This window comes from Lampris incognitus, chromosome 17 (genome assembly GCF_029633865.1).
Source record: "Lampris incognitus isolate fLamInc1 chromosome 17, fLamInc1.hap2, whole genome shotgun sequence".
Classification (NCBI taxonomy): domain Eukaryota; kingdom Metazoa; phylum Chordata; class Actinopteri; order Lampriformes; family Lampridae; genus Lampris; species Lampris incognitus.
Window position 1 is genome coordinate 26,118,210 of NC_079227.1, and position 23,111 is coordinate 26,141,320.

The following is a 23,111-nucleotide window of genomic DNA, read 5'->3' on the forward strand; positions in this document are numbered from 1 at the left end:
GTCAGTCGGAGGTGTTAGAGCAAACTGCTTCGGGAAAGTGCTTAAAATGAACAGTTCTCTTGCTTTCCCCCAGTGGGGAGAGCATAAAAGGGGATAACCAGAGGGTAGAAGCTGGAGGCACTTCGGTAAATAAAAACTACTCTCAAGGATGAGGTTAGGGAAACACACAAAAGAAAAATAATAATGGCAGAAGAAGAAAGAAAACAGCAATCCCCTTTACAAATGAGCGGGAATTGAGTGTTCAAACAAAATGACTAAAGGTGGAGAATCGTCTCTCTGGATTGCAGTGCAATATTCATGACAATGTTCCAAGTACTTCACCCTTTCTTTTATGAGGAGTTAGTATGAAACCTGGTGACATTTTAGGCAGAGCATTTAAAAGTGGACCAGGCATTTTCAGAGTCAAATATTTGGAGTGGGAATGACCCAAGACTGTGATGTATAAGGGGTCACTCAGTTGGGTCCAACTAATTCTGAAACAAAGGACCCGCTGGGGACTTAATGTGTCATATTTCCTCACAATTTAACACCAGTGGTATGTCTGGTTTTTCTCCTGGTAGGGTTTCTCTTTAATGAGGGCTCAGGCGCCACATGGTGTGCCCCCATCAACTAGACTATATCCACACTATCAGTCACTAGGGCTGACCTGAATGGATTGAAGCTTCAAAGCCTTCGATCGTTGTCATGGGAATCGACGGCAAAATCAGTATTCGATTTTTTTTAAAACATTTTTCCAGGGGACAATAAACGGTAGTTGGCAATACAGCATGTGAAAAATGTGAAAAACTGTCCACATGAACACAACATGCCATTATTTATTTAAGATTTCATGTCAGAATCAGATGTATTGCCAAGTAAAAGAACTTACAAGGAATTTGTCTTGGTATGTTGGTGCAAGAGGGAAAAATATTTGTAAATTGTAAGATAAAAGTTAAAACAAATAATACATTAAATATACATACAAGATAAAATAAAATTAACTGATGTTGAAGTTGTCATGTGGGAACTGATGTTCAGCTCCCACTTGAGGTCCTGGGTGATGATGTTGCACAGGAAGCGGAAGGATTCCACAGTGTCGACTGGGGTGCCAGAGGGTGATGGGGGCGGGTGGGGCTGGGTACTTTCTCAAGTCCAAAACCATCTCAACTGTCTTTAGAGTGTTGCGCTCCAAGTTGTTTTGGGCACACCAGGACATCAGATGGCCAATCTCCCACCTGTAGGCAGACTCATTCCCACCAGAGATGAGCCCAATAAGGGTGGTGTCATCAGCAAATTTCAGGAGCTTGACTGACTGGTGATTGGAGGTGTACCTGAATGTATACAGGGAGAAGAGTAGAGGGGAAAGGAAACAGCCTTGAGGGGAACCAGTGCTGATGGTCCGGGAGTCAGAGACGTTTCCCCAGCTTCACATGCGGTTCCCTGTCAGATAGGAAGTCTGTGATCACCCTGCAAGTGGAGACAGGCACGAGCAGCTGGGAGAGCTTGTCTGCAACAGATCCATGATGATGGTGTTGAAGGCAGAGCTGAAATCCAAAAACAAGATCCTGGGGTAGGTTCCTGCAGAGTCCTTGGCTCTGTAGGCGAACTGAGGGGAGTCCAGATGTGGGTCAGTGGTAGTTTTAAGGTGGGACAGAACAAGATGCTCAAAAGTTTTCATTACCGCAGGGATCAGGGTGACAGGTCTGTAGTCATTGAGTACTGTGGTCCTTGGTTTTTTGGGGACAGGGATGATGGTGGAGGTTTTGAAGCAGGCTGATACATGGCATGTCTCCAGTGAGGTGTCTCCAGGAGGTCTGTGAACATCGGAGACAGCTGATCAGCACAGTGCTTCAGGGTGGAGGTGGAGGGAGAGACAGGGTCTGGTCCAGCAGCTTTGTAGGGGTTCTGTCTCTTGAATAGCCTGTTAATGTCCCTCTCCAGGTACGGGGAGGAGTGGGCCTCTAAGGTGGGCAGTTGTGGAAAGGCCCAGTCCCCTGCTGAGGCAGGGCAGGAGGAGCTGGTGGTCAGGAGCTTGTGGATGGAGTCACAGGGGATGGTGTCAGGACAGTCTCATTGTCTTTCAAATCGATATCAGAACTCATTCAGATCATTGGCCAGGTGCAAATAATTTGTGGAGTGGGGGGCTTTTGGTTTGTAGTTGGTGATCTGTCTGAGGCCCTTCCGGACAGAGGCTGAGCTGTTTTCTGAGAACCGCTGTTGAAGTCTCTCAGAGTACATTTGTTTAGCATCTCTCGCCGCCTTATTAAACCTGTATTTAGACTCTTTAAACCAGACCTTGCCCCCACTCCTAAATGCTTCCTCCTTTTCCAACCTAAGCTGTCTTGAGTTTAGCTGTAAACCAGGGTTTGTCATTGTTGCAACTAACTCTGGTGCATGACGGTACACAGCTGTCCTCACAGAAGCAGATACAGTAAGACGTCACAGCCTCAGTGTACTCATCCAGATTGTTGGTGGCAGACCTGAAAGAATCCCAGTCAGTACAGTCCAAGTATGCACGAAGATCCTCCATAGCTTCACAGGTGCACTTCTTAGATGTCCTCGCAACAGGTTTAGAGTTTTAATTTCTGCCTGTATGCAAGAATCAGGTGGACCATGACACTGTCAAGAATGTCCCAGTGCAACGCGAGGGACTGTGTGATAGGCACTGTTGATTTTAGTGTAACAGTGATCTAAAGTGTTCTCCTTCCAGGTCAGGAATTTAATCAGCCAACGGTATTTAGTTAGTTCATGGCTTAGATTCCCTTTGTTTAAGAAGCCAAGGACAGTAACGAAAGAGTCCTGGTTTAACCACTCCACACACTATCTGGTCGGCAAGCATGAGCTGTGCCTCCTGCACGTTGGTCTGCAGTGGAATGTAAACACCAGCCAGAATGAATGAAGCAAACTCACGGGGCGAGTAGGAGGGTTTACAGTTGATGAAAAAAGTTTCCAGAACAGGAGTACAGTGCTAAAGAATCATTGTCACATCTTTACACCAGTCACTGTTAATATATATAAACAAATACCTCCGCTTTCCGTTTTGCTGGAGAGCTCTGTGTCACGAGCCGTTCTAAGTAGCTGGAAGCTTGCCGGCTGTAGTACAGAGTCCAGTAATTATCCACACAGCTCAGTTTCCATGAAGCACAAACCACAAGATGAAGAAAAGTCTCTATTCCTCCCCCACCAATAGATGAAGTCCGTCTAGTTTGTCACACAGTGATCACACATTGGAGAAAAAAATTCAACGGAGTACGAGGAAGTAGGAAGAAGGAGAAGGGGTTTCAACTGATCAAACGAGAGTGCGACTGATTTCGTAAACATGAGTCGGTGCTGAGAAAAGGAAAGTAATTAAAAAGAAGGAAGAATTTCATAAGTCACTGCGAGGATCGCTGGATAAACTTGTCAGCACTTCCAGAGATGTGGTGAATAGCTATATGCATGTCACTGTGACCGTAGGCTATGTGTAATGACCCGTCTGAAAAATGATTTAAAATCTGAATGAAATGTAGGCTACAGATCTGCAATACTGACTTGGAACATAATGTCATACTTCAACATGCCAAAATTAAATGATAGCTGAGCTGACTTGATGATGTAAAGCCAATAGCTTTACAGTGGATTTTCTTTTCTTGGAAAGACTAATAGTAAAAAGTCATAGCGGAGACTATGTGCATGATGATACTGTATTATTCTACTTGTTAAAAATATATTGCACCGAGATGACGCGTGCAGTAGAACTAGAATAGCTACTATGTGCGTGGGACTGTGATTCATGCACTTCAATGAGGAGGGACCTCGCACGTCAAGTTTGCAAAGGGCGTCACAACCCCTCCTGCGACAGCTCTGTTGCCAAGGACCCAAGTGTTGAGTAGGAATTTTTTTGGATGAGAGGTTGTCGAGAAAATCGAAGGACATACAGACAGACAAACGGAGATGATCTTCGTGTGGCGACTGGATGAATAGCGCTACTCTGCCTTTGGAACCCACATTGTGATCGGAGCGGGGAATTACACCCGAGCGGGCACTGTACTGGTTTCAATAAAAAGGAAATACCTTGAAGTCCGATTTTGCCTTTGTCTCTCAACACCATAATAATTTATTACAATAACAGCCTAATGTTAGCATGTGATAAAGACATAATTAATTAATAACAGCAAACATATGAGCAATTTAGTTTTTACAGTCCACGGTCGTAATTTGTTTAATATGATTACAGCATTAGTTTATTTAATTTGATTATGTAATTTGATTCATTTGATTTCCCCCCCCGGGCGGCATGATGGCACAGTGGTTAGCGCTGTCGCCTCACAGCAAGAAGGTCCTGGGTTTGAGCCCCGGGGTAGTCCACCCGGGGGGGTCATCCCGGGTCGTCCTCTGTGTGGAGTTTGCATGTTCTCCCCGTGTCTGCGTGGGTTTCCTCCGGGTGCTCCGGTTTCCTCCCACAGTCCAAAGACATGCAGGTCAGGTGATTTGGCTGTACTAAATTGTCCCTAGATGTGAATGTCAGCCCTGTGATGGCCTGGCGGCCTGTCCAGGGTGTCTCCCCCACCCAGTGACTGCTGGGATAGGCTCCAGCATCCCCGCAACCCTGAGAGCAGGATAAGCGGTTTGGACAATGGATGGATGGATGATATATTCGAAACCCAAAAAAAGGTATTCGGGACAGTTTTATCACTCACTCATAGTTTTCAAACATGAAAAAAGAAATCACTGCAAAGGGCACTGCCATCCAATTACAGTTCTTTATTTTGACTTGCACCCTTCACGTGTTCAAAAACTAGGTGCTTCCAAACCCTGAGGCTTTACCCCCCCCCCCCTGAGGCTTTACCCCCCCGGTACAGATTTCATATTGGCATGAGTGACAGTTCTCTCACTAGCCTAGCTGGAGGCCTTTTCATATGCGAACATGACCGAAGCAGCTGCTCTGCTCTCAGTACTCTGCTGTTCTCCCGGTCTGGGTCTGAGCGGACCTGACATTTATCCAGCCAGTACATGTTCATTGGACATGACAATACGACGGAAGCTGATGTGATGTTTCTGCAAATCCCTCCCACCACACACACACACACACACACACACACACACACACACACACACACTCAGATGGTAGTTGCAATTGTAACTATACACGATGGATGTCAAATAAATGATAAAAACTAGTTTTTGCAAATGAATCATCAGCTTCATTAAAAACTGGATTACTTTGATGCTGTAGCCATGGTGATTGGGCTACTATTAATAGAAAACATGGTGATTTGTGGTAAGAGTAGCTGACAAAGAATTATTACAATATCATCGGGGAGATGAAGAGATTTCATGCCCTTGCAGCATACCGGGGACCTGTTAACGTCATCTGAACAGGTCTAGAAATGTTATGCATGTTATGTATAATAAAGTCTGATAACATCTTTTTCTTTTTCTTTTTTTTTAAGTCTGCTCATAAAAGTTTTTCTTGGCTTTATCTTATGTAAATCAAGCACTGTCCTGACTTGAACTGGTATTGTTTTGCAGACTTTCCAAACTAGTTAGAGGAGTTTGAATCACGGACAAACAGCCATCCATCCATTATCCAAACCGCTCATCCTGCTCTCAGGGTCGCCGGGATGCTGGAGCCTATCCCAGCAGTCATTGGGCGGGCAGACAAAGTATCATAACGAGCAAAATATAAAAATGGCACGGATGTCAATCACAGTGTTTCCCCTTGATTTTCTATTAGGAGGCAGGGGTGAAATGGTAAATGGACTGCATTTATATAGCGCTTTTCTAGACTACCGACCACTCAAAGTGCTTTACAATGTATGCCTCACATTCACCCATTCACACACACATTCCTACACTGATGGTGGAGGCCGCCATGCAAGGCGCCAACCTGCTCATCAGGCGCAGTTAGGGGGTTCAGTGTCTTGCTCAAGGGCACTTTGACACGGTCTCTTGAAGAGCCAGGGATCAAACCAGCAACCTTCCGATTACTAGACACCCCGCTCATCCTCCTGAGCCATGCCGCCCCAGTGGTGAAGTGTATAGAAAGGTACAATATGTTGTTGACCGGGGGGGAATGTCATAAAAGTTTTATCTTTCTCACCTCCTTTACTCCATTTTGTTGTTATACCAAGGCTACCATTAAACTTTCCACAGACTTCCATCACATCATGGTTGCAAGTTGTGAATTTCACTGTTAATTATCTTTATGCATGCTCAACAATGCAGGTAAGGAAATAAAAGAAAGTTGAATCAGTTCATGATGGACTGTCGTGACTTGTACATCGGGGAAACTAAACAGACGCTGGCCAAGAGGATGGCACAACACAGGAGAGCTACCATGTCAGGCCAGGACTCCACAGTCTACACCCATCTACCGGCCGGTGAACACTCTTTCAAGGACGAGGATGTGCACATCCTTGATAGGGAGGAATGCATGTTTGAACATGGAGTCCAAGAGGCCATCTATGTGAAGAGGGAACAACCATAAGTATCAATAAGTTAATGTACGGTACATTGGTGGTGGTTGAAGTGAGTTACCCCCTTCAATGTGAAGCACTTTGGATGTCTAGAAAAGCACTATATAAATATAATTAGTTATTCTCATTATTATTATCCCTGAACCGGGGTGGGGGGGGCTAAGATTACATCTGTCACCATCTTACAATGCTGTGATGACAACCATTACCAAATCCTCCGTGAATAGTACACATGACCACTGTAACTCTAGTTAATGGTCACGCCCATATTTGCATATGAAACTGATCGTTGGTTTCGGTCGTTATGGCACTGTATTGTTTATAAGGGTGGGGATACCTGCAGTCAGCCGAGACTGAAGAGGTCACTTAGATGAGTGATGAAACGTTTCTCTCAATAAACATTGTGTCTAGATGAACTGATTCAACTTTCTCTGATGTGTTAATTATCGTTGCTGTCAGGTGAAAACAACAAATCTACAACAGAGCTAACGTTACAGGAGGTGGGGGAAAAAAATCATTTGGCCAACTATTTCACTATTTTGTAACCAAACGTTACATGTTCATAGAATTTGGAAAACACTTAATTTGCACATATACATTTGGTTCATGGAATACAAAGAAAATCACCAAATTTGAAGGTGCAGTACATGGTTTTCGCTCGACAGCGATGATATGTTCTTTAAAATAGCACACAGTTTCAAAATACGAGCCATCTCCTCACACGATGAGTCATCTTTCACATGGTTGGGAGCACTCAACTGTGTTGAATGTATATCAATCTTTACAGAAAACGAATAACGAATTCGAAACTTGACATGTTGGAGTCACTGTGTTATAAAACCATCCATCAAGGTCCGATGAACACCAAAATAGCAGACAGCGTGTGACGTCTGTGCTGCAACTCTCTTGCGTGGATTTATTATGAAACAAATCCACATTTCATGGACAAAATAATAAACGAGCCAAGGTTTTAAAAACCTGTAGTTGTCTGGTACCTTAAAATTAAATGTTCTTGAACATGTGCTCTCCTTTTCACAGAAAATTTAAAAAAAAACATTTTCACATTTCACTGTTCACCATGGAACATACCTTGGCCCTTGTGATTGACCTCTTTGGCAGCGATGACTTTGTTGATGACTGTCTGGAGGAAGTCGTTCTCCCCTGCCACCCTGGGTGAAAAACGGGAGATGTTCAGCTGCTTGTGGCGAATGGCGTCATCCAACGCTAGCCTGCAGTATGCAAACAACAAGGCCAAACACCACAGGGGAAGACATGGAGAAGGAAGAGCAGGAGGCGGAGGAAGAGGAGGAGGAAGAAGAAGAAGACATCAGCAGGGAGAAGGAGCAGAGCAGAGCGGGAAGAGCCAGGGGACGACGGTTGCACAGGAGGGAGAGGGATGAGAGAGACAAACAGGAGGAAAAGAGAGACACACCCAACGGTGATGCGAATACCACGACAGAGACGAAGCCAATTGTTAGCAGTTAACAGTGAGGCAGGATGGGTAATGAAAGAAACACGCAGAGAAATCATTGTTTAGGAAGTGATGCTGAGTCCGCCCATACAGAGCCGCAGCAGTAGTGGGAAGCTGGAGCTACTTGCATTCAGCCTTCAACCTTACTTCAAGTCCACACGCGGCCTACTCAATAAGGTAGATGGTTAAAATCCTCGGTGTAATACACCAGAGCGATATCCAACCAACTGTCACACGTTCCCTCTTTGTGATGAAGTGATGACGCAAAGAAAACTCAATACTGTTGGTCCTCTCTAAAGAGTTCAAGTATAGAGAGAGCCATATTGATTGAGACGAACAATAACACAGAGCTCCAGACAGCAGCAGATGTGATGTGAGAAGAGAAGTCCCACGTGTGTGGCAGCTGTGAAGAGAGCCAGAGAGAAACATGTGGAGTGCACTGTGGCGGTGTCTACAGCGTGCAAGATTCAACACAAACCAAGGACAGAGTACGGAAGAGAGAACAGTTGTAGCAACAGCACGGAGGAAGAGGAGGAGGAGGAAGGAATCGGCCTTCCACATTAGCAGAGCCTTTGGGGGCCTCTAGCCTTCAATCCATAACCATTAAAAATGGGCAGTAGAACATAATACAGGTACTGACAAAACCTTTTAGAAAATAGGCACAAGGCAGGCTTTCCTACATCCTCAACTCATCTTCATTTAAATGGGGAAATGCCAAAGAAAAAAGCAAATAAGATATCGTTTTGAAGCTGCTGAAACATGAACATAATATTTGGCGGGGCTGAGACCCCAGTTGTACCCAGCCAATTACCCCACTCTTCCGAGCTGTCCCGGTCGCTGCTCTGCCCCCTTTGCTCATCCGGGAAGGGCTGCAGACTACCACAAGCCTCTTCCAAATGTGTGGAGTCGCCAGCCGTTTCTTTTCACCTGACAGCGAGGCGTTTTGCCAGGGGGACGTAGCGCGTGGGAGGATCATGTTATTCCCCCCAGTTCCCCCTCCCCCTCTCCCCTGAACAGGCATCCCAACCGACCAGAAGGGGTGCTAGTACAGCGACCAGGTCACATACCCACATCTGACTTCCCACCTGCAGACACGGCCAATTGTGTCTGTAGGGACGCCCGACCAAACTGGTAATGCAGGGATTCGAACCGGTGATCCCCATGTTGGTAGGCAACGGAATAGACCGCTATGCTACCCGGACGCTAGGGCTGTCATGTTTGATAGCAGGAGATAAAACTAACCCCAATCATACAAAATTTCACTGCAAGTAAGTAGTGAATACATGTCTTAACACCTGTTGGCTCCCTCATCATGACTCTGAGCAAGATGGTTCAGACCACGTCACCTGAGTCGCAGTCTAATTGAGGGGCCCCTAGCAATGCAAGGGAAACAAACCATTTCAGTTATGTTTGGCTCCATCTAGTCTATATGTTCAGGCCATTTCTACGAAACATCTACTCACAAAACACTGTTTGGATGCCAGTGCTCTATCCAAATTACATTGCTATGTCAAATCGTCCCTGTCTGGCTCCCTCACTTCCCGTCTCTGCTGGGCTAGAAAACATCAGCAAGGGAAAAAAACCAAAAAAAACCATGATGGCAAGGAGAGCCTCTTCAAGCCTAAATGACAGACTCTGTCAGTCAAAATTCATTGGTAAATAGTCACACTTACAAAACCATAAACCCTTGTAGATCCCATTCATCTCGTCACACTGGAGAGCTCTCATTTCCATGATTTATGCTCACAGATAAAACTGTTAAGTGAGGTGATCTGCCAGCAAAACTGCCAGTATCTGAAGCATTTCCAATTATACAGGAAACCACGTTAAGGAAAAGGTTACTCTGGCTCTGCGCGCCGTCCTACGAGAATGGCAGCAGTTAATGAGATTGCCTTAATTGAGTCAGCGGGGAATAGGGGAGTGCAACTGTCTTTAAACCCTTGCTAATCAGGTGTCAAGGATTCAAGACTTTCAAAAAAGGAAAGAAAAACCCACGTAACTGCTGTGTAACACACACTCATCCTCACACAACCATGGAAGGAACCATAGCAGCATCACAGCAGCACTTCACTCCATATTTTATGCAATATTATGTAAAAGTTTAAAGAAACTCAAGGCTTGGGTGCGTTTCTTTTGTCAGAAAGTGCTTTTTATGGCGGCTAATGGACGGTACTTCTAAATACTGCACTTACGGTTGAAAGGGGATGAAGTGCTGCTTGTCCTCATCATCCATTTTGCCCGTTATGATGTCTGTGACATCCATTACTGCAGAAAGACAAGGCGAGGGGGTTAAAACATTTCCGAGACTTGTAGGAGATTAGCATTGCTGAGTGAGACAAAGGTTCAGGCCACGTCAAAGAGTGCAACCAAGCCTGTCCCCAAAGGTTGTGGTGAGCACAGAATTAACCAAGCCTCCCTTTCAGCCAGTGTTTGAGGACTTAGAGCGGCCTAGTGTTATAAAAGTGCTGTCAAAATTAACGCGTTAATTTTTGCAATTAATTGGAAATATTTAAGACGTTAAAAACATTAATGCAATTAACACAGCCACGTTTAGTTTTCTAAGAAGTGGAGGCTCTGCGAGGCCGTTTCACAGGCGTATTGGGGGATTCTGCGGCGGGCTCTCCAGCCTTCTTGTCGGCTCATGCGCTCGCCACTAGGTTCAGCTCACACATATGTGAGCTGAACCTAGGTGTTTGGGAAACTTGTGGAGGAAAAGAGCAAAATAGAGAAAGTTTTCAAAACTTTTCATCATTCAGCATCATTCATTCCAAACTTCTAGAAGCACAAAATTGTCACCAACTACATTATATTTTCTATTATTCATGTTATTATATTATTGATTTTATATCATCTTTTCTTCCATTTTGCCTTACATGCATGCCATGTTTCTATTGGCTGCACGGGTATTCGTCACAGCGCGCTGAGCTTGTAAAGCGGCATACTGCGCTGCACCCGCACTTTGCTCGATGCATCAAAAAGCTGTTGTGGCGCGGTGCAAGGCATTATTATTTCTTTATTTGGGGGGGGGGGTTTTCCCCCCTTTTTCTTCGAATTGTACTTGGCTAATTACCCCACTCTTCCGAGCCATCCCAGTCGCTGCTTCACCCCCTCCGCTGATCCGGGGAGGGCTGCAGACTACCATCTGCCTCCTCCGATACATGTGGCGTCACCAGCTGCTTCTTTTCACCTGACAGTGAGGAGTTTCGCCAGGGGGACGTAGGGCGTAGGAGATAACGCTATTCGCCCTCTGAACAGGCGCCCTGACCGGCCAGAGGAGACACTAGTGCAGCGACCAGGACACATACCCACATCCGGCTTCTCACCTGCAGATACAACCAACTGTGTCTGTAGGGACGCCCGACCAAGCCAGAGGTAACAGAAGGATTCGAACCAGAGATCCCTCGTGTTGGTAGGCAACGGAATAGACCGCAAAACCACCCGAACGCCCGCAATTATTATTTCTGTTAATGCATATAAGAAATATACCTATCAAGTTGACAGTCAATTTTAATGGCCTTGATGGTTTTATTGGAAATGTGTAGTTCACAGGAAAGAATGTATTATAAGTTAAAAAGATGCTATTAAACTAGAATTTGAATTTAAATACACTTCCTTCATGTTGATTCTACATAAATTCCGTGATTTTACATTTCAATATCAATTATTACAAACTTCAGTTTTGAGAAAAAAGCGATTAATCGCAATTAATCACAGCAAATTGTCTGGTTAATTAGTTAATCCCTAGTTATAACGCTTTGTAGGAAGCGAGATAGTGCATGAAACAGTCCGACTTCAACTACATGATTGATGTCAAAAAACAGATGACTGAATATCTATTTACTCTTGCTCCTGAGCTTATATTGCCCAACTAAAATTCCAGCAAATTACATTTCTGGACTTTATGCTGTTACCCTATAGCTCTGACATCAGCCATCTACCATTCATCCATCAAAAAGCCCATAATCCGCATTGGCTCAAAATAAGCAACCATCAAAATCATGCTCTCTGCTGTGGCCACGTACCACGGTAATGATTTTCATGTCTGAGGATACAGTAAGCCATCATAAATCAGACCGAAATTTTCTTCCCCTCAAGTGGCACAGGAAAAAGAGGTGGTGAGATGGGTATAATTTTCTCTGTTGGAGGAGTGTGGGCAAAAAGCCAATCTAATTAGTTTACGATGGGGGCATGGGGCTGGCAGCTTGCCCACAAGGGACAAATCAAACTCTTGAGTCCCCTTTCTACTTCAGCTCGATGTCTCCGAGTTTTGGCCAAATGTATTTATTCAACCAAGCAAAATGCATTGGTACATTAATTATTTTCAACAATAAAGTAATGCAATGGATCATTTCCAAGGGCTGAGGCACACTGGAAAATTCCCACTGGGTTCCAAGTTCAAAATGAATTGTGTTGAAGTCTATCTAAGAGGTGTCCTATGACTGGGATGTAGCAACTAATGCATTACAATCCTCTTGGGTCGACAGGTTATGAGTGAAGAACGTAGTCATTAAAAACAATTTACTGACCACACAAGCATTATTATGCACACATTATTTCAAGACACCTTGTAGTCAAACTTACCTGCCACCCCAAAGGGTCTCCTCAGGCCAGAGGTCAGCTTCTTGGTGTTGTTGTCTCGTAGCTCCATGCGCCCAACTCTGACAATCTGACACACAAAGCTGATTTTCTCTCTCTTCAGATCTTCGCTGCCCAAGTCCTGGGGAAAACAATACATGAATAATACTGATACCATTGGTACTGGATAATTCAGTCAAAAGTGATATCATGAAGAGCAAGCAAATGCTTGCTTTTATCCTGTCTTCCTCTACTCAACGTTTAGGGAAAAAAAACAAAAAAACGGTGCAGCTGGTATAGCATATAAGTAACACTATACATGTTGGGGCCCTGTGATGGACTGGCGGCCTGTCCAGGGTGTCTCCCCGCCTGCCACCCAATGACTGCTGGGATAGGCTCCAGCATCCTGCAAACCCTAATTGGGATAAGCAGCTTGGATAATGGATGGACAGATGGATGGATGGATGGATGGACGCTGTAGCCCCAGGTTTTCGCAAGTTTACCCTACGAATTTAGTTGGATAATGCCGATGTGTCACCTTTCAACTCCCCTCATATATATTTTTTTTTTTGGGGGGGGGGGGTTCCACCTTTTTCACCCTAATTGTATCCGGCCAATTACCCCACTCTTCCAAGCCATCCCAGTCGCTGCTCCACCCCCTCTGCCAATCCAGGGAGGGCTGCAGACTACTACATGCCTCCTCTGATACATGTGCAGTCGCCAGCCGCTTCTTTTCACCTGACAGTGAGGAGTTTCACTGAGGGGACGTAGCACGTGGGAGGATCACGCTATTCCCCCCAGTTCCCCCTGCCCCCTGAACAGGCGCCCCGACCGACCAGAGGAGGCACTAGTGTAGCGAACAGGACACATACCCACATCTGGTTTTCTCACCCACAAGACATGGCCAACTGTGTCTGTAGGGACACCCGACGAAGGCGGAGGTAACACGGGGATTCGAACTGGAAATTCCCGTGTTGGTAGGCAACGGAATAGACCACCACGCTACCCAGACACCACCACCCCCCCTCATATTTTAATAGTCAAATGTGCATGTGTCAGGAACGTGATTTTGATATCAGCAAATCGGAGGGGGTTGATCTTGATGTGCGTTTTACCATTGGAAAAAGAGACAGCATAGATGTTCTCCCTCAAAATGGCTGTGTGATGCGGTCTCGCTTTTTTTGTTGAAATGTACCCACAGAACAGTCAACTTTTCCATCCTAGGGAAGTACTAAAATGTTTTCAGTTCAAAAGAACATAGCTGGAAGTTTACTACCAATTTAAAATTCAGGTTGATCATTATACAAAACCACTGGTGTTCATATACTCGGCCATTTTTGATGTAATGTTGACAAAAACCTCCACAAAATTTATCAGCATTTGAAACCGTGCCAAACCAAAGCTGACTGTTAGGCTGCAGCAATGTCATGGCATGGATCAATCAATCAATCGGCATCGCCTTTTTAGAGAAGGGTAGCCTAACCTTTTGCTGAGACTTTATTTTTCGCCGCAACAGCTTTAAGTCCCTCTTTGATTGTGCCCACAAATTCATTTCCTGTGGGCAACCTCTGTCCACAGGAAATGAATGTAATGCTCCCTGTGGGTGCAGACTGACCCTCCAGGGCTTCCATCAGTGAAAGGAACTGGTTCTGACTTGGACCCAGTTCCAAATTTCCAAGAACTGGGTATTCATAAAGAAACATAAGTTTCGGAGTCACTTATCAAATCCTGAAGGTGTAATTCCAGTCATGACTGCAAAGAAAGTGAAATGCACCGAGCGTTAATGAAGTCAACAAACAGGGCTTTTTTTTTTAAATGCCATTTCTTTTCCTCCCGTCTTTCATGATGGCAAGATAGGGAGTGATATTTATAATCTATTTTCTCTTCGATACAAGTTCACAGAGCAATATGACCCCTGCTCCTGTTCCTTCCCAAAGAGGTCCTGTCAGGGAAATTCAGTTTGTCATTGAAATGAGGGGGCAGATAACCGCAGAGACTGAATGAATGTCACTGAAAGGTGACGGTGGGATATGAAGAGGTTACATTCACTCTCAATAGTTGAGTCTGCTTCATTTAGACTGGCAAAATGGACGGTTGACACCTTGCTATTTATACAAAATACTTATTGATACCATGCCATAGATGGTATTTTATGATAGCCAAATCAGAATTTGAATTCTAAAGAATTGTCGTACCTTTGTATAGTCATTGGGAGTGTAACGTTGCAGGGAGATGACCAGTGTCCTAAACCTCAAATACTAAACCAAGGTAATACGTTTTTTCCTTAATTCTCAAAAATAATGAAAGAAAAAAAAATCAAAACTGGTTTTCTTTGAGAACCGGATAAACAGAACTGATAAATACAAAACAATACCAAACCCTAATGGTGAGCTGAGCAATTTCTGAGAGCTCAAAAAAAAAAATACAGGCTCTGTAAAGAGGTTCCCAAATCCCTCATAGCATTGCTGAACAAACAAACATTCACAGATATTTGCACAGATATGCACACACAAACACACACACACTCACCGTGAAGACTGCCCGCAAGTTATGGAGTTGGTCTATGTCTTTAACCAGGCCTGAACTTGACCATTTTACCAGGTAATTTTCACTGCCAAGGAGAGAGGGGAGAGAGGGGGAGAGGGGGGAGGGTGGGTAACATGATTTAAACTTTCATTGTGCCTTGTAACGTGCCATCATTCCACATTCTCTTGGAGAGCCTCTCTATAATGCAATGGGATTATCCCAATCAGATGAGGTGCGGTAACAAAGGCTGCAATCACAGCAGCTGAAGTCTGAGTGCTGATCTAGCCACAGGTCTGTTGGAGAACAGAACGAATAACCGACACTTGTTGTGGATGAAACATTCCCAAACAGAGCTGCCGCTTGTGATAATTGACTGTTGCAATCTGAAACAATAGCAAATCCCCCGGGCAGCCGGCTGAGCTCGGTAAACACGCGTTCCTTGCATGGGGTGCCTGAATTAAAAGCCTCATGCACATGTTATAAATGTTATGAAGGCGTTCAGTGCTGCTGAGACGTAGCCTGAAGTTACAGCAGACCCAATCTCTGTCAAGCGTTACCTTAAAGCTCATTAAGATGTTCAAAAAAAAGTCTCTTGAGCATCGGCCGGTAGATCACTACATCTGAGCCGGTGTGTACATGATCCAATACGACCAGCTGTTAAGGTCACATTGACTTCATAAATGAACCTACGTTTAATTTTGAATGGTTTCAATGACACAAATCCTTCTCAAAATTCACTGTGCTGACAAAAGCCACGCCAAAAATATTTCATTAATACAGTTGACACATTTTTATACCTTTAATAACTTTACACACAACAAAAACGGGATGCTCAAAAATGGATGTAGTTGCACAATTTTTTTGGGGGGGGAGGGTTTCCCCCCTTTTTCTCCCCAATTGTACCTGGCCAATTATCACACTCTTCCGAGCCGCCCCGGTCGCTGCTCCACCCCCTCTGCCGATCTGGCGGAGGGCTGCAGACTACCAAATGCCTCCTCCGATGAATGTGGAGTCGCCAGCTGCTTCTTTTCACCTGACAATGAGGAGTTTCACCAGGGGGATGTAGCGCGTGGGAGGATCACGCTATTCCCGCCAGTTCCCCCTCCCCCCTAAAGAGGCACCCCTACTGACCAGAGGAGGCACTAGTGCAGCGACCAGGACTCATACCCACATCCGGCTTCCCACCCGCAGACACAGCCAACTGTGTCTGCAGGAACGTCCGACCAAGCTGGAGGTAACATGGGGACTTGAACCGCCAATCCCCGTGTTGGTAGGCAACGGAATAGACCGCGTCGTACAAATTTTTGAGAATTTCAGTGCAAACCGTTGTAAATTGACGGTATGTGTAAGTCTGAGTTGGGTTTGTGAGTGTGTGTGTGCACCCCGTGAATCCCGGGACATACCTGATAAATTTGGACTCCATCGGGTCGTAGAGGGACATGAGGACTTCTGCATCCTCACCAATCTTACACACCACATTCTTTAGAGTCACGAAAAGGGCAAATGAGGGGGTGGAGGCAAACTTGGCTTGTCTGCTCAGATCAATATTCTGCTTCTGGGACTGCCAGAGGGAAACAGAAGGGTTGCATTCAATACTGGGAGTGGTACTCTTCGCCGGCCCACCTATCACAAGGCCAGGTCTCTGGCCTGTGCAGTTTAAACAATGAACCTTGGGATAAGAACTGAGCTCATAACATCAGCATATAAAGGAAGGGATACTTCAGGTTTGGCAGGAAAGATGAACTTGGGAAATGCCTTTGTGTCAGTTTGATATTTCTCAATTCGTTTGATAAGGTCTGTGCATTTGTATAAACCGTATCGATCAAAATATGGGCAGCAGTAACGAAGGCAAGTTAAACGACAAGACAGAAAGCCTTAACACTGGAACACTCCTGCAGCATTGCGTCTACAGTAATAATGATCTAGGGGAAGTAGAGATTTATTGTTTGATCATCTCGATGTCCTTCAAAAAATATGGCAGGGCCAATGCATTAATATTTACACAAGTGACCTGGGAGGACTTCATATTGCCCATGCGTATGCAATAAAGCCCCCCTGGATGAAAAAGGTCACAGAAGATGAGACCACACATGCAGGGCACTTAAGTGTCTGGCAAGCCTACATACTGCTGAGCTGACATACAGGTGAGGGATACAGGTGATGGGGTGTGTGAAAAATAGATGTTCAGCTATGGGAAACTGGCCGAATCCGTGACTACTTTCAGGATTAGCCTTTTCCTGTGAGCAGTCAAGAGTCACGTTGTACCTTGTCTTGTTTTGTGTGGGGTAAAAGTGACCCCATTTTCTTCCACTTCAAGGCAGAGGCGGTGCCCATGCCACATTCTTCTCTGGGTTAAACACGGGGGTAGGGTGGCCTATATCCTCCTGTAAAAGGGGAAGCTATCCACACTGGCGGTGTGATCTAACAGTTTCTTTTGGGATCTAGAATAATGCTCGTCTGGCTGTCATTCCCACATCATTCTGACTGCGTCAATTAAATTATGTCTTCCACATTAAATGCAACACAGATTCTCTGAATTTTGTACCCTTGCCCTTCCCTCCCAACCAACATCTCCCCTCCTTCCTTTCATCATTCGCCCTTTTGTTGGGTCTGTGTGGGCAGATAACCTGCCATCACTTTTGCACCACTGGTCATGATGGACAGGCCATGTTGAACCAGTGGCTCTACATTTGCAACTACATGAAGCTTGGCCATATACCCGCTAGATGAGTGGTACCTGATCATGTGTCATGGAGGGCCATGTGCAAGTTTTCATTCCAACACAACACAACACCAGCTGATTTCACTGAATATCCCGTCGCATGTCTGGTTGAAAGCATGATGCTTAGTGACATTAGCTGGCATAATGTTGAGTCGGAGTGAAAGTCTGCGTACACATGGCTCTCCGTGGCATGTGGCTGAACACCACTGCTCCATGTGCAAGCTTCACCTTCTCCTCTTGAATCCGATCTTCGATCTGTTTGGAGGCTGCCTCGTGCGCTCTGAAGAGACTGACTGTGCTGGTTAGCTCAGGGTCCAAAATGTTGCCGTCTTTATCTCTCACCACCAGGTCTAGGTCCAGGTACCTGAGAGAGGAAAGAGGTGAGCGTTACACTGCAGACTGTGACTGATAAATGTGGCGTTGTGTGTGAACGTGCTATATTGTGTGTGAGTGTGCACATGTCTCTGTGCATGTGAACACAAGTATGTGCATGTTGATGAGCAACAGAGGGGGAAAAATGGGAAAAACAGAGAAAGAAAAGCAGAGTGACACAAGGATGTTGGATCATTCAAAGGCCAGATGTGACAGGCTGGCTCCTGTGCGGAAGCTGAAATGGGCAGACAGAGGTTGGCAGGTGTCTTTAAAGGTGCACTGTGTGCGTGCCTGCATGGCAGGGGGATTGCCCGGAGAGTGGGGGGATAACATATGAGCCAAACCAGAGAATGAGACACAGCCTTTTAGCGAGAATGACATAAAGACAAAGCAACACCGGGCCCATTTCTCTCTCCCGCCACAAACACACACCAGCGTACACAGCATACATTTACAATTGTATGCTGATTTTCCCTTTCCCTCTTCTTCCCTTTAAATATTCACTCACTTTTCTCTCAAAGCCCTTCCCCTCCATCCAACTATCTGTCATGGGGGCGTCAATAGAGAGCAGCATGCTGGCCAGGCGGAGTCTATGCATTTCATCGCCTCACTATTCCCTTCTGCTTAAGAGCAGAAAGCCATTTTTCTATCTGTCCAACAGTTCAAAGTTTCATCACAGGAGCAGAGTGGTGCGTCACCATTTTCATTTTCACCCGATTTTCTGGGGCCTCTGAGGATGCAGCTAGAGCTGTCATTTCATGATGGAATACAGCAGTGTGCCAAATCTTAGTCCGTCTGCTTTGTCCTCAACCTGCACAGTGACCCGTCATTTTCTATTGACTGACATCACTGACCCATGCCAACAAAAGCCATTGTGCAGGCTTGATATCAGGCTAAGCGGATATAATCAGTGGGAAGGAGAGGACAACATTAAAGCCTCTTTAAAAGTATAACCTTACTTGTTGCCGTAGTCTATCTTGGAGGTGACTTTCTGCTTGAGCTCTGTGAGCTCATCCTGTGGTAATGTGCCGGACAAGATCTGGGACCGCCACTCGATGAGGTCGTAGATCATGTCACGAACACAGTTGAACATCTCACGCTTGTCCCCCTGTAATTGGAAACACAGAGAGATAGGTAGCCTCAGTACAGCAAGGTTACACACCAAGGTGCAAAATGTGATCTCCCACAGATAATCCAACAAAGATGTGGTTGACATGTGTGGCAGAGTAGATGCAGTTAACTGAGGCATCATCAAAAACAAGTGTTAAATGCAAGCACCACATTTGGCGTGAGGCGGTGTTTGTTTCCAGTGGTCAGACAGACGGAGAGACAGACAGACAAAATGGGTGGCTCACCACATAGAGGTCCCTCCATATGGAGGCCCACTCGCGAAGAGTGGTGGTGACTTCCTGAACCAGGGGCAGCTCCGTGGGAATGATAGTCTCCTTTTGTCTAGAGGAACAGCCAACACTATAATTGTGACTAAATGTTATACTTGTGATGATGTTCATGCAGACAAATGGGCTTTCTGACCATTTCCATCACTAGTATATTTAAGACATTAGCTAACCCACAGATATCCCAATCATGAATACTTATGTAGTGGCTCATTTTATGGTTACCGTCAGAATGGACTTTCCTAGGAAAATTATACAGTGCATGATGATTCATTTAACATCTCCAGTGTGGCAGCCAAATGAAAAATAAAAAGGCAAATAGCAGAAAGTTTGAAGAAGTAAAGTTGTTGTGGCCAGTACACAGATATGGCAGATCACATCTAAGTAGGTGGTGATTTCTACAGGAAAATGCTTTGGTTGCACATTGGTAAACAATCCACGTGAGGGACAAAAGAGGCAGAACACATTGGCCGAAGTGTCATCTGGACCCTAAAACACCTACAAAAAGTATGGATGTTTTTGTATTGTGTGGCGAAACGTCTGACTCAAGTTCAAGTTTCACTTTATTGTCATATACATATAAAAAGTACTATATACCTTCAAACGCAATTAAATGCATATGCCCTGGCTCCCTCACCCCTTAAAAACTATATATAAGGAAATAATAATAACAAAAAATAAATAAGAAATAAGAACTCCCACAAAATAATAAAGCCAAGCTAAATCGTCTGATCACTGGTGATTATTTAGCCTCTTCTGAGATTTCTGGAAATGTTGCTTCATTCTGAATGGGTCCATGGGGTTTGCAGTGCTCAGCCACCACTGCAATTGCCTTGTATTACTGTGGGTGTCAGTAAATTGAACAAATGAGACAAGCTTCAGGATTATACACTCATGAGCCATAACATTATGACCAATCACAAGTGAACTGAATGATGTTGATCATCTCCAAACAAGGGCACATGCCAAGGTCTGGATAGAGATGACAAGCTAACAATCAATTCTGATAGTCATCGTGTTGGATGCAGGAGAAATTGACAGGAGTAAAGACCTGATTGACCTTGACAAGGAAAATTGTTATGGCCAAATTTTTATGGCCAGATAACTGGGTCAGAGCATCTCTGAAAGGGCAAGGCTTGTGGGGTGCTCCCGGTCAGCAGTGGTGAGTACCAAGAGTGGTCCAAGGAGGGACAAACCACAAACCAACGACAGGGTGATGGGCGCCCAAGACTCATCGATGCACGAGGGCAACAAAGGCTATCCCGTTGTGTCTGAACCGACCGAAGGTGTACTGTTGAACAAGTCACAGGAAATCTTAATGATGGTGACAGGAGGAATGTGTCACAACACACAGTGCATTGCACCTGGCTGTGTATGGGGGCTGTGTAGTCGCAGACCGGTCAGAGTGCCCATGATGACCCCTGTCCACAGTCAAAAGCTCCTACAATGGGCATGCGAGCATCAGAACTGGACCTTAGAGTAGTAGAAGAAGGTCGCCTGGTCCAATGAGTCCTGTTTTCTTTTAGATCACGCGGAAGACGGCAAGCAGGTGGAAGGGTTTGATGTTCTGGGCAATGTTCTGCTGGGAAACCCTGGGTCCGGCCATACAAGTGGACATCAATTTGACGCGTGCCACCTACCTCAATATCATTGCAGACCAGGTACATTCATGGAAATGGTATTCCCTGATGGTAGTGGCCTCCTTCACCAGGATAATGTGCCCTTGTCACACTACACACATTATCCGGGAATGGTTAGAGGAACATGAAGAAGTGTTCAAGGACTCCAATTTTATGGTTTTTGACTTTAGACTCTATTGTTTTGTTATTGTACGTTACTGTTTATTTAAATTCTCCAGATCTCAATCCGATTGTGGATCTGTGGGATGAGCTGGACCAACAAGTCCGATCTATGGCGGCTCCACCTCGCACATTACAGGACTTGAAGGATCTGTTGCTAATGTTTTGGACCCAGATACGCAAGTCAGCACCGTTTTGGCAGCACACGGAGGACCAACAGCACATTAGGCGGGTGGTCATAATGTTTTGGCTCATCAGTTAAAGTTTTACTTCACTCTGTATTAACTTTCAAGGCTACGCAAAGTGTTATACAGCTGAGAACAGGACAGAAAAGAAAAGAGACTGAATTATAAAATGTAATATATCCCTAGTTTTCATTTATGCTTACTCTTCTCCAGATCCAGGGATATCTCATCACTAAAGCTGTTATATTTTCGACTGCCAGAAGAGGAATCTGTGATCATAAGGATATTCATCTTTCTATGAATCCCAAGACATTCAGTTTCAAGTTTATTGTCATCTTACCATACATCTCTATATGGCATAATGAGAGAACGCTTCTCTGGGATCACAAGTGCAAAACATTAAAGTGCATTGAAAATCTTAAAAACTCGAGGAGTGCACTCAGTAGAGTACAGATCTCCACCAGGCGTACGCATCTCCCCTTCTCTGTACACGCACACGAGAACAGAAAAAAACATTGTTTTTCCTGCCACTATAAGACTTTTGCGCGGTGACCAAGTCAACTGAATGAGAAATATGGAAAAAAAAAGGTTTTTAATATGCAGCCCTCAAGCCAAAACATTCTACTTGATACAAATGTTTTGCCTGTCAGTCTGTGGATGTGCAGCCTACTAGGCAGACCCTCACATGAAAGCAACCAAGTCTAATATAAAATTACAGAGATCAGGCTATCATAATTTCAAAGCCTTTATGAAAAGACATTAAATGTGTTTAACTGTGATGGTATCATGATATAAAATGAATGAAGGCGAATGGCTGCTCTGCTGATTGACTTTCATTCATAAAACAACGGTAAGAAAACATAGCTCAGCCAAGGGAAATGTTTTATTGTAGCTGTGACTGTAATTAATCCTACTCCATCCATTATCCGAACTGCTTATCCTGCTCAGGGTCACGGGGTTGCTGGAGCCTATCCCAGCAGTCATTGGGCAACAGGCGGGAAGACACCCTGAACAGGCCGCCAGCCCATCACACTCTTGAAATTGTATTTTTATAGGAGAGTTTTAACATTGGAGACTGGCACTTCGGCATGGCAGCGAGGGGAATAAGGCGAATTGTTTTTGGTTTATCCAGTGTTCCTCCAGTTCTCCTGTGCCGAGATCAGCAGCGTATGATTTTCTGGCTTGCAAAATACGATCGACGTCTCGTTTACTTTCAAGACTCATACCCGAATACATAATGTTTTGGTTTTGAAACTACTGCTACCCAATCTGAGTCAATTGTAGATGTGAGTTGTGCATGTGCCCGGTTGACTCAGATCGGGCAGCGACGGAAAACAGTGTTGGTCAAGCAAGCTAGAGAGAGAATGAGGAGAGGGAGCAGCGATAGCGAGAACAAACATTTTTTGAATTTTTAACCACCGCAACCACGAGAGGTTCTTCCATCACACAGCCATAGCTGTGCACAAAAAAATTTCAGGCTGATAGGTCCAGTAGTCTGCGAGATTAGCCACGCACACGCACACACACGCGCGCGCACACACACACACACACACACACACACACACACACACACACACACACACACACACAATGCATAACCCCCTATAGGCTACCGCCTGGTAGAGAA

General features: G+C 45.0%; 1 protein-coding gene across 2 annotated transcripts in view; it reads right to left on the reverse strand.

Annotated features, from left to right (window-relative positions):
* Window positions 1-23,111, reverse strand: part of dock1 (dedicator of cytokinesis 1) — a 350,480-nt gene that overhangs the window by 285,580 nt on the left and 41,789 nt on the right. For both annotated transcript variants that reach the window (XM_056297765.1, XM_056297766.1), the window contains exons 5-12: window positions 19,459-19,555; window positions 19,063-19,211; window positions 17,960-18,095; window positions 16,413-16,570; window positions 15,013-15,094; window positions 12,490-12,625; window positions 10,101-10,173; window positions 7,527-7,606 (exon numbers count right to left, since the gene is read on the reverse strand). In XM_056297765.1, coding sequence (XP_056153740.1) covers window positions 7,527-7,606; window positions 10,101-10,173; window positions 12,490-12,625; window positions 15,013-15,094; window positions 16,413-16,570; window positions 17,960-18,095; window positions 19,063-19,211; window positions 19,459-19,555 — 911 coding nt within the window. The remainder of the gene's footprint in view (window positions 1-7,526; window positions 7,607-10,100; window positions 10,174-12,489; window positions 12,626-15,012; window positions 15,095-16,412; window positions 16,571-17,959; window positions 18,096-19,062; window positions 19,212-19,458; window positions 19,556-23,111) is intronic.